Source organism: Arachis ipaensis, chromosome B02 (assembly GCF_000816755.2).
Source record: "Arachis ipaensis cultivar K30076 chromosome B02, Araip1.1, whole genome shotgun sequence".
Lineage (NCBI taxonomy): Eukaryota > Viridiplantae > Streptophyta > Magnoliopsida > Fabales > Fabaceae > Arachis > Arachis ipaensis.
Genome location: NC_029786.2, coordinates 38,025,305 through 38,037,977, shown reverse-complemented (window position 1 = coordinate 38,037,977; position 12,673 = coordinate 38,025,305). Strand labels below are relative to the sequence as shown.

At 37.7% G+C, this 12,673-nt stretch overlaps 1 protein-coding gene across 1 annotated transcript in view; it reads right to left on the bottom strand.

Moving 5' to 3' along the window:
- LOC110269219 overlaps positions 1–9,144 on the bottom strand; it is a 13,892-nt gene extending 4,748 nt beyond the window's left edge. Inside the window, exon 1 of the mRNA XM_021116907.1 lies at positions 8,991–9,144. Coding sequence (XP_020972566.1) covers positions 8,991–9,144 — 154 coding nt within the window. The remainder of the gene's footprint in view (positions 1–8,990) is intronic.

The window sequence follows — 12,673 nt, the reverse complement described above, 5'->3', positions numbered from 1 at the left end:
ATATATATATTATATATATCATCAACTTCTCAACTATATCCAAACACCAAGAAAGCATCATATTCCCACAATGACCATATTCATCAACACATGCTTAACTTAAATTATCAATCAACATCATAGAGACTAATCATTCAATATATTCAATCATTTCAACCTATCCTATAGTTCTCTAGCCTAAGTTTTTCTTAGAACATTATATGTTAAATACGAGAAACCTAAACCATACCTTAGCCGATTTCTGTGTACAATCTAGACACCACCAAGGCACCAAAAACAACCCTCAAAGCTCAAAATCTCCAAGGCAAGGTGCTTTCATGGTGTTTGTTCCAAGTGGCACGCCCAGTTTCACACGCCCATCTTTATTTTGTTGTTTTCTTCCCTTTTTGTTGCTCTTTTCACCTAAAATTCAGCACAAACCCATTTCAAAGCAATGTACCATAATATTCATAAATTAGTTCATGAATTACAATGATCAAATGAGATTATACTCTTTTATGGTCCTTTTTAGATAAGAAAAAAGGGTAAATGATGCAAGTCATCACAAGGCCTCCTAAACTCCACCAAGCCTCCAAAGTACTCAATCAACTTCAACATACACGTATACAAGCCTAATTCACGTATATCACATCCAAATTCAATACCCAAACTCATATAAACTAGAATTTGTAGAATTTTGAGAGTCCTCACTCTATATATGTCTTGATTGAGCAAAGGCCCGCAAATTTCTCGAGTTAATTTGAGCCTAAACATCAAGACATCGAATTTCAATAACCAAAGCCCTAAAATTTTGAAATTTCAAGAGACTGAGGGATTGGGATGAGTGGTGTGACTTACCTATGAAATTTATCCGATAGCATTGTAGAGCTCGACGTGCTGGACGTGTAGCCACAAACAGTGCGACGATCGGAGCTCGGAAGAAGAAGTTATGGTGGTTTGTTTGAATGTTGGGGTTTTGGAAGCTCTCCTCTTCCCCTTCTAACAATGGCAGCGTGAATGAAAAGAAAAGGGGAAAGGAAGCTGTGTCTTCTTTAAGTGATGGGTCCGGTTGGGCCCACAGGCTCGGTCCGACCAGTTCGGTCCGTTTGGTCCAATCTTAGGCCAAATTCTCGTTTTAAAGAGCTCTATCCTATTTTAATATAAGATTTTCATTTCTAATCTTCCTTATTAAAATTTAATATATCGACTAATTATTTACTAATTTAGTAGGGTTTACACTATACATATTCATAAACAATCAAACATATCTAATTACTAAAAAACATAATTCATCACATTGTAAAAACATAATTCTCAAGTCTTTTTTTATCATGTAATAGTATGACTGTAGATTCTAATTTGTTTGATTCCTACATCGAAAAAAGAAAAAAACAATTAAAAATTTAAAATTGTATGATAAATAAAAAATAATATAAAAAATAGCGTATTGCATATAGTTTACTTACATCAACATCTCCTTCAATGTTATGAATTGGATAGTAACCAAACCCTATGTTAGTTGTGGTACCAAGTTCAATCAAAACAAATATAAACAGTGATAATAGCAAATCCACAAAATTCAAACATTCAAAATAAATCTGCAAAATACCCTTTATTCGCTATGCATAATTAAAATACTTAAAGGCAATGATAACAACAAATCTACAAAATTCAAACATTCAAAACAAATCCACAAAATACTCTTTATCCATTATGTAGAATTATAACAAACAGAAGCATCGAGGTGCATACAAATTTTTGAAATCACATAAATGATAAATCATAGAATCTGCAGAAATCTACAGAAACCACAACAATGCTATAAAAATTAAGAAATGCTTCAAGGTAAATGAAAAACACAGAGCCTGATTTATCGAAAAGAGGAGCATCAAATGGCGAAGAAGCTGACAACGTCGATGAAGAACTACAAAGACTAGCGACCCTCACTGCTACGACAAGACGCACACAGATGCGTGAAGATGATGACAATCGATGAAGGAGGAAGAAAACAATGATAATTGATGAAGAATAATGAAGACAGTGACACAATTTCAGTGAGAAGGAGTAGTGTGACAGTGACTCGGTGAAGGGTTTAGGGTGGCAGCAGACAGCGTTGAGAGGAGAGGTGGACTGGGGAAGTTAGAGTTTCATGATGTCACAGAACTTGGAAAAAGAGAGGAGTGAGTGAAGACGGCTTAGGGTTTCAGACTTTCAGTTGTAGAGGAGGGTGTGGGTGTGAACTGTGAACCTAATATATGTATATATCAAAGGCATTTTGGTCATTTCCTATAGTAGTGATTATACAAGTACCCGCAGGGTGAGGATATGTTAATTACATGGGTCTCCGTCCTCATCCCCGACAGGGAAAATTGGTCCCCAAATCTGTCCCCCAGCAGGTAAATCCTCGCGGTACCTACCCCGTCGGAAAAAAATTTCATGCCTATAATTTTTAGTGCTCATAACTCCTAGAACTGAATAGTTATTGGGGTACAACTAATGCACAATTATTGTTGGGTGAGTTAAGAGTCTCCAGTCCAAAATTCAGGTTAATTGAGGCTTTGTGGTGAGAGTTATGCCAATTGCAAACAGCTATGTTTGCTAAATTGAAAAACAGGACTTGCTAGATTTTTCACTAAAATTCCAAAAGGCATATCTCCCACCTTATGGCATCATTGAGTCTGAGACTAGCGGGTTTGCAAAAAGAGCGTGTCTATATGAGTTTTACCAATTTTGGTGGTTAAAAATGTTAAGTTGGATATTTAATGTTGTTCTTAAAATAAGGTGTAGGCATCTGTTATGCTACTAGGAAAGCCTTGATTTTTCTCTCACTTCTGGAGCTATATTAGTTAGAAAATTATGGTTCTTAGCTTGTTAGAAACCTTAGTCTGAGCCGATCACATGGATATAAAGTTTGTGAAATTTTAAAGTTGTTTAATATTTTTAAGATATTAAAGAACTTAAGTCGGCAAAGCTGTTTTGGCAAAAGACTCGGTATGGAACTTGGAAGAGTCAATCAATTAAACACTTAGGGGTAAAGTGGTCTTTTGCATCAATCTAATGGAAAAAATAGTCTTTTTTGTCATTAGGACTAAACTTGGCATTAATTAAAAGTGTTAGGGGTAATTGGTCAAGAAAGAGTCCTAAGGTTATATTAGTAAAATTTTGATAATAAAATAAGGCTAAAAGTAAAATCTAGAACAATTAAGGGTATACTGATAATTTTGGCATAAAGTAAAATGTAAAAATGATTAATTAACTTATTGTGAGGTAAAATGGTCTTTTAGAAAAAATATGAGCGCAAAATGATAAGGTATTAACCTTAAGGGAAAAAGTGTCACTAAAAACTTAAAGAAAACGATTAAAAAGAAGTTTAGTGTAAAAAGGGCAGGAATGAAATATAATAAAACGATAAGGTCAAAGCGGTAATTATGACTACATGCTTAAAAGACTAAGAGTAAATAGCCAGGCACTAGAGTTATTACAAACCAAAGGCAGAGAAGTCCTTTTAGAGAACATTTAATATAATACATAGTCAATCGACGCATTAGCTCATGGCCTACTTAGGGCCAGGAATGCATCATACTTGGTAGCTGTATTTCTCTGTGTCTGTGATTGCTTCTGTACTTGTGATTGCCAAATTTTTTATATATTTATGCTTGTATTTGTTTGTGACTCACCTCCGTAAACTCACGAATACTTAGACTTAGGCTATGTAGTACCTTGCTGGGAATATTAGGTTCTCACTCCGTTATTTTTCCACGTCCACAGATGGGGACAAGCGCGATATTCTCTAAGTATCCGGCGTTTGGACAATATGTAGACCCTGCAATACGAGGCAAAAGCTGTTGGTGAGGCAAGTAGCATCAATATCACTGGCGTGTCAGAATGACTCCTTCTACCTTGGCTTAATGTTCCTTGTTTCATCCGCTATCAATGACCTATGACTACTACTACTACTACTACTACTACTACTACTACTACTACTACTACTACTACTAGTAATAGTAGTAGTAGTCCTTGCCCTCTCTTAGTATAGACTTTTTAGAGGGCCAGTATCTTCTGTATATAGTTATATAAGCTAGACAGATTCTAGAATAGGGTGGCTCTTGTGTGAGCCAGAACCTAATATTATAAGACCTAGAGTATGTATATATATTGTAAATAAATAATTAGTCAATGTACTCTTCAAGCTATTTGGTGTATTAAGTTGAGCCTTCATGCAATTATATGACATGTATATGCTTTCGGTTTATGATTATATGCTACTACATGTGTTGAATTGCTTAAATTTATACCTTATATTGGCTAACTTATGATCTCGACAAGCAATATAGGCTCATATTTATATGCTTAATATATATAGTGCTTGTTTGGGCGCCATTATTTTGATAAAAAAAGATCTTTTTTCAATAAAAAAAGATCTTTTTTTATTTTTTAGTGTGTTTGGCAAATTTCGAGTAGTAAAAGTAAAAGCACTAGAAAAATCAGAAAAATGTCTTTTTTTAGAAGCTGTAATTTACATCTTTTTTTAAAAGATCTTTTTTCCTTAAAAAAAAGATATTTTTCAGGTAATAAATAAACAAAAAAGTACTTTTATATTGTTATATCCAAACATAATTGATAAATAAAAAGATCTTTTTGCATGAGATATCCAAACATAAAATTACTTTTACTTTTCCATAAGATCTTTTAAAAAAAGATAACTCGACAAAAGATCTTTTTTTAGAAGCTCATCCAAACAAGCCCATAGTCTAGAATCTCTAAAGTACACTAAATAGTAGTGCCTGGCGACTAGCATTAGTCATGATGTGCTAGAAGTTAGGTCATTATAACGGCGCTGCGACTATTGCAGTGGTGGGCGATAGATCTGGATGAGTGGCAAAGTGTGGCAGCAGCAACATTGGCAGATGAAGGAGTGATGGAGCGAAAAGAGTAGCGACAAAAGAAGATTGAGGAGAGAGGATGGAAGGGAGAAAGAGAGAGAGAGAGAGAGAAAGAGAGAGAGAGAGGAATTTGGGTTTTGGTGAAAATTAGAATTTAAAAATCATTCAAGGACAAAAGGAGAAAAAAATCCATATCATGTATCTATGTCTTAGTATCGCAGCTTAAAAGTGGTACACAACTTTTGTGTATTTATGTCTATCTGTTCAGCCGCTTTTCTATTATTTTGAAGAGATTAATTTTTATAATTTTATTTTTTATTTATAAATTGTTAATAATTAAAAAAGTTAAGAATATAAAAATTTAAAAATAAATATAAAAATTTTATAGGTTATTTAACTTTTAAAATGTATAAAATTTATAAATTTAAATTAAATAAGATATTAAAAAAGATTTAATTATGCAATGTTATCTTTATCTTCATATATATTTTTAATAAATAAAAAATATATATTTTTTAATTTTATATTAAATTTCTTAAATTATCTTTAGTTTCATTATTTCTTTAATTATTAATTTATATTTTTATTATATTCTCTCACTGTGCCACATACTGTTCTTTTCTCTTACTATTATTCTTTATACACATTGTAACACCCTACCACACAGAGTCTTATGCTTAAGTCATAAAGCAGAGGTAGCGAGGTATTACGACCTCTAAAAAATAAAATTTAGATAACGTAACGAAGTAGATAAGGGGTAAATCAAAATCGTTAAATTGAAAAACGCAACACTTCGATCGATAACGTAACGAAGTAGATAAGGGATAAGCTAACGCGAGTATATATACAAGAGAGAGCCAAAAATACAGATATCAAAGCTCAAGACTCAGTTTGCGAACGTAACCGATCTGAGCATAGAAGTATACATACAAATATAAAGTAGGAGAACCCAAAAGAAACCCAAAAGACAAGTTACAGAACCTGTTTCTCGAAAATAACCTCTAAGAGGAGCCAATACAGTATATATATATATATATATATCTAAGTAAGTACATAAAACCAAAATAAAGTCCCAAGAGCTAAGGATCTTCGCTAGAACAGAAGTCTCCAGCATGCCTCAGCGAGGAGCCTCACGTCCTTCACTGAAAACCACAAAATCCGAATGGGTGAGAACTGGAGGTTCTCAGCATGGTAACAGTGTCCAAATATCTAACATATAATGTCCTGGGAAAGCCGAAGGCAATACTGGAACTCCCAAATTTATAATTAAGGCATGTAAACATAACTAAACCATGAGAAATGAAAATAGGTAACTAACTAAGGTCTTCAGTCTAACTAAAACTCCCCTTTCCAACTCCTTCAAACCTCCCAACTGCCACCGATAATAGGATATTGCAAGCACAATTATATCAAGCAAGGAAATTCACAAATACGAAGCAGATACATCAGTTAAGCAAATAGCAAGTAATTATGCAGTCAATTAGGCATACCAAACAATTTTCATATAACGCATATGATGTATGCCTGTCCTAGTGGCTGATGAGTCTCATTTGTCGGTTATAAAGCCAACCCGATAAGTCCTGGTAGCTAACCATTAGACTATCCCTCTGTCGCGCATCCCCAACTCGATTTATTCACAAACATAATCATAACCACACACAACACCCTCACCGGTGTTTATCTACGGGGGCAAGCTCATCCGGAACATTCACAGTCTCCGGCCACACTTACGACATAGGGTCAGCAGAGTATCGAGTCTCAACTTGGAGTGCGTGGTGGCTAGCCACTGCTTTCACCCAGGGAAACTCGTATCTCAGATAGGTGAAAGTGCAACAATAACAATTTCAATCAACCAGCATATATGCATTCATACTCAGTCATAAATCATTATTTATCTCAGCCATCCGACTTATAATCATAATTCATAACAGCCACAACTCATTATCACATACGGCCATTTGGCTCATATCATTCACAACACTTCCACCATCATCCACAACAACTCATATAATCATCATTAACCATAATTCCTCATAATTTACCCTTTTCTTCATCCACAAGTTACCCCCTCATAATTTGTGCACACAAACCAGAAATCACAAATTCTGCAGCATTCACATAATTTAGATTTCAGACACCAACTTTCAACGATCATATCTCTTTCTACAGAATTCAGATTTCCACAAAATTTAAACCATTTTAAAGCTTGTTAAATTATCTTTCATTTGATATAAAATGAATTGAATTTCAAAAACGGTAGCTCAAGATATGATCTATTGAAGTTCATTGAAAATTCATTTTTTACAAAAGTTCACTAAATCCTTCACTTACCAGAATTTCAACCAAAACCAAACCTAAACCACACCAAGCTCCAATATACTTCATAACATACCTTTTATGCCACAAATCACCCTTTTACACCAATTTCCATTCAATCCTCAACCCACGAATTCATCCACTTTTAACCAAACCTCGATTCAAAAAATTCAATTCAAAATCAACATTTCATATCTAAATTTCCAAATAAATATTCAATTTCATCGATCACTATAAGTATACATATCAATATCACACACCAAATGATGCTCACCAACAAGAGTCTCAATCTTACCAACAATTAAGCATATCAATCCATATCACAGACAACTTTACAAGCTTTACCAACAATTATCACCACTCACAATCATTCTACCATTATTCATATATTCAACTCAATCCATATCATCCAACTACATCAACATTTCAAAATCCTATCCTAGGGTCACTAGCCTAAGTTTTCACATCACATTACATTTTAGATACAGGAAATCGAAACCATACCTTGGCCGATTCTCCGCTCAACCCGAAACACTTCCAATATCACTATTTCACAAGCTCTCAAAGCTCCAACACCCTTCAACCAGATTTTTTTGCAAAAAAAGCTCCTTTCCAAGCTTTCCAAGACTTCAATCAAGCTCTAACATACATATATATACACTACCTAAACCACAATATCACATTCAAACATAGCCACTTAATACCCAAACACCATGAACCACTAAATTCCACTACAATTGAGAACCTTACCTTACCCAAGGATCAAAGAAGCAAGACTAAGCCTTCCCTTCAAGTTAATTGGATCCTATAACACAATAGAGCTCACAATTTCAACATTTTCACTCAAGATTTCCGAAATCAAGGCTGAGAAGACAAGCAAGAAAATGAGGCTTACCTCTTGCACAACCTTATGGGTTTTGTAGAGATTGACGCTGCAGTCGCGTGGCCACAAACGGTGTGGCGATCGAAGCTCTAGATCGAAAGTTGTGATCAAATGAAGTTGGTTGTGGATAAGGGCAAGGGTTTTGAGCTTCCCCCCTTTTCCTTGCTGTGTTTCAGCGTGGAATGAGTGCCAAAAGGGGAAAAGAGTGCTGTTTTGTTTAATTGGGCTGAGTTGGGTTGGGCCTTGGGCCTATTTTGGGCCCGGTTTGCCCCGTTGGCCGATTTTTTTAAAATTGGTGTCAAAATTCTCGTTTTAATTTTCTCTATCATATTAAGCCATAAAAATCACATTTCAAATTTTCTAGAATAAATTTTAATTTATGGATTAATTAGTCATCAATTAACCGGGTTTTACATTCTACCCACCTAAATGGGAATTTTGCCCACAAAATTCGAATTCCGTTACCTGAGAATAGGTGGGGGTAGTCCGTTCGCATCTCTGACTCAAGCTCCCAAGTGTGCTCCTCAAGCCGGACCGACTCCATGCCACTTTGACTAATGAAACCTCTTTTCTGCGCAACCATTTAATACTCGTGTCATCAATTCTAACCGGAGTCACCGGCAGAGTCAAATCTTCCTTTAACTGGACCGATTCAGGTTCTAACACATGGCTAGCATTAGGAGTATACTTCCGAAGCTGTGACACGTGAAATACGTCGTGCAGGTTTGAAAGGTGAGGCGGTAGAGCCATTCAATACGCCACCGGTCCAACCCTCTCGAGAATCTGAAACGGACCGATGTATCGAGGATTCATTTTTTTCGTCTTAATCGCTCTACCTACTACTGTTGTTGGAGTAACCTTAAGGAAAGCATGGTCTCCTTCCTCAAACTCTAACGGCTTCCGCCTCTGATCGGCGTAACTCTTCTGACGGCTCTGAGCAGTGAGCATCCTATCTCGGATTTTCTTGACTTGTTCAGTAGTTTCAGCAATCATTTTGAGCCCCAACAAACTTTTCTCCCCAGCTTCATACCAGCATAGTGGAGATTGGCATTTTCTCCCATAAAGAGCCTCATACAGAGCCATTCCGATGCTCGCATGGTAGCTATTATTGTACGCAAACTCCACTAGCGGCATATACCGATCTCAAACTCCACAAGCCTTCAACGTATCTTCTAGGGTTTGGATTGTCCTTTCAGATTGACCATCTTTTTGAGGATGGTAGGCTGTACTCAAGGTTAAACGGGTTCCAAAAGCACTCTGAAATGCACCCCAGAACCTCAAAGTGAAACGAGAATCTCTGTCAGAAATTATAGTAGTAGGCACACCATGAAGTCTCACAACCTTCTTTATGCACAAGCGTGCTAACTCCTCATGAGTATAGTTCATCCGAATGGGTAGAAAGTGAGCCGACTTCGTCAGTCGGTCCACTATCACCCAGACAGCATCAAAACCGGCTCTAGTTCTCGGCAATCCTGATACAAAATCCATCGCAATGCTCTCCCACTTCCATTACAGATTTTCCAAGGGTTGCAATGTCCCGGAAGGTCTGTGGTGTTCAATCTTCACCATTTGACAAGTTAAGCACTTTGAGACATATTCCGCCATATCATTCTTCATACTAAACCACCAGAACATATTCCGCTACATATTCTGCCACATCATTCTTCATACTAGGCCACCATCATACTTCCCAGGTGAATAGAGAATACGCTTTTGTATGCTTCTTTTAGGATATCCTGCCGCAAAGTCCCAACATCCGGCACAATGATCCTATCCTTGAATCTTCGTAACCCATCTTTATCCCATGACACTCTCCACTGCTTCTCTTGCTCAATAGCTGGCAACACCTTCGGTAATACGTCATCGTTTTGATGAGCCTTCAGGAGTTTTGATTTAAAATCACTTAAGATTTGTAATCGACTCAAACACAGAGTTCCAGATACTTTTTGAACACCGATCTTCAGACTCTCGAATGCCTTGAGAAACTCCTCTTCTCGAAGCATCATCTAAGAAGCATACAACGACTTCTGACTTAGCGCATCCGCCACAACATTCACTTTCCCCGGATGGTAATTCAACTCAAAGTCGTAGTCCTTCAGTAACTCCATTCACCTCCTCTGTCGCATATTAAACTCTTTCTGATTAAAGAGGTATTTCAAGCTCTTGTGATTAGAGAAAACTCGGCACTTAATCCCATAGAGGTAATGCCTCTACACCTTTAGCGCAAAGACAACTGCAGCAAGTTGCAGGTCATGCGTCGGGTAATTGACTTCGTGAGGCCTCAACTGTCATGAGGCATACGCCACCACATTCTGGTGCTGCATCAGCACGCACCCCAGACCCTTTAGTGAGGCATCACAATACACCTCAAATGGTTCATTCGGCTCAAGAAACACCAACACAGGCGCGGTGGTCAACTTTTGCTTCAACACTTGAAAGCTCTCCTCACACTCAGAAGTCCAAACAAATGACGCATCCTTGCGGGTTAACCTTGTCAATGGCAAAGCTATTTGTGAAAAGCCTTTGATAAATTTCCAGTAGTAGCCAGCTAAGCCCAAAAAACTTCTTATCTCTGTTACTGAGGCCGGTCGCCCCTACTCCATCACTGTTTCCACTTTAGAAGGATCTACTGCTATCCCCTGTTTACTCACTAAATGGCAAAGAAACTTCACTTTGTCCTTCCAGAATTCACATTTGGACAGTTTTGCATAGAGTTTTCTGTCCTTTAGTATCTGCAACATGATCCTCAGGTGTTCCGCATGTTCTTCTTCAATCTTAGAACAAACTAGTATATCGTCAATAAAGATGACAACGAACTTATCCAAAAACGGGTAGAAGATTCTGTTCATATAATCCATAAATACTGCAGGAGCGTTTGTCAACCCAAAAGACATTACAGTGTATTCGTAATGACCATAATGAGTCCTAAAAGCGGTCTTAGGGATGTCCTTATCTCTCACCCTTATCTGGTGATAACTGGATCGCAAATCAATCTTGGAGAAAACCCCGGCTCCTTGTAACTGATCCATGAGATCGTCAATCCTCGGCAACGGGTACTTATTCTTTATTGTGACCTTATTTAGTTACCTGTAATCTACATAGAGCCGCATACTCCCGTCTTTCTTCTTCACCAGTAACACCGGCGCTCCTCACGGAGAAACACTAGGGCGGATAAAGCATTTACTCATTAAGTCTTTCAACTGAGCCTTGAGTTCGGCCATTTCTAAAGGCGACATTCTGTAAGGGGCAATCAAAATTGGCCCCGTTCTAGGTACTAACTCAATTGCAAATTCAACCTCTCGGCTAGGAGAAAATTTCTCAATGTCATCTGGAAACATCTCAAGAAATTCGCAAACAACTGGAATTTGCTCTAAATTTTGTTCTTCACCCAAAACACTCACAGCTAACAGCATAACGCCTTAACATTACTGCCCTGAACAATTTTCTACAACGTAGTTTAAGTAACAGTCATTCACCACAACCGGCCCTTCTGATCCTTCTAGCATGAAATGCAACAATTTCTCAAAACAGTTAAGCAAAACATGGTTTTTAGACAACTAGTCCAATCCCAAGATAAGATCAAGACCGGTCATCGGCAAGCAAATTAAATCATGGACAAAATTATGCCGGTTGACCCTAAATGAAACTTGCGGACATCCTAACCTAGTCATCATGGCTTCATGAGTGGCATTATACACCTTCAGATCGTAGCTCAAGACCACAATCTTCAATCCTAACTCACTAGCCTTTTCAAATGCAATGAATGAATGTGTTGCTACCGAATCAAATAAAGCATTTAAGGTTTGACCGACCATATCACATTTACCTCGAATAAGTGTATCAGACCCTTCAACACCTATAGCTGAGGTAGTGAACACCCGACCAGGCTGCTGTGCTCTCCCAGTACCATGTTTCTACTTCTCTGGACAGTTTGAGGCTTTATGCCCTGGCTTACCACATGAGTAACATAAGCCCAACTGGCTTTACGCGGAACACCAGGATGGTGACTCCCACATCTAGCAAAAGCTTGCTTATTCAGATGCTGCTTCCCAAATCTTCTTCCTGGGACATTGCTGTTGTTAGGCATTCTGAAGTTATTCTGACCCTGAGTCCGCTGTGGTACAACGCCTCCCCGCTTGAAAGGCGGACCTCTAGAAGCAAAGCTCCTGCCTCGGTTCTGTGGGAAGGGTCCCCTATGGCTTCTTTTCTCTGCAACTGCCATTTTCATATAGTCTTCAGCCACTCTGCTCTTATTCACCAGCTCAGAAAAAGTCCTGATCTCCATAGGCTCTACTGAACTGAAGATGTCACCTCGGAGCCCTCCTTTATACTTGATGCACTTCCACTCCTCAAAGCCTTCAGGAGCTCCCTGACAGATATGAGAAAAGCGGCATAGTTCTTCAAATTTGTCTGTATACTCTGATACAGACATAGCACCCTGCTTCAGCTACAGTAACTCAAGTTTTTTTGCCATCTGGGCGGAATTTGGAAAGTATGTCTTATAAAACTCCACATGGAAAGCGTCCAATGAAATAGGGTCATCACCCTGCTGCAAGAGACGTTTGGTTCCTTGCCACCAATGCGATGCTTCTCTAGTAAGGTGATATGTAGC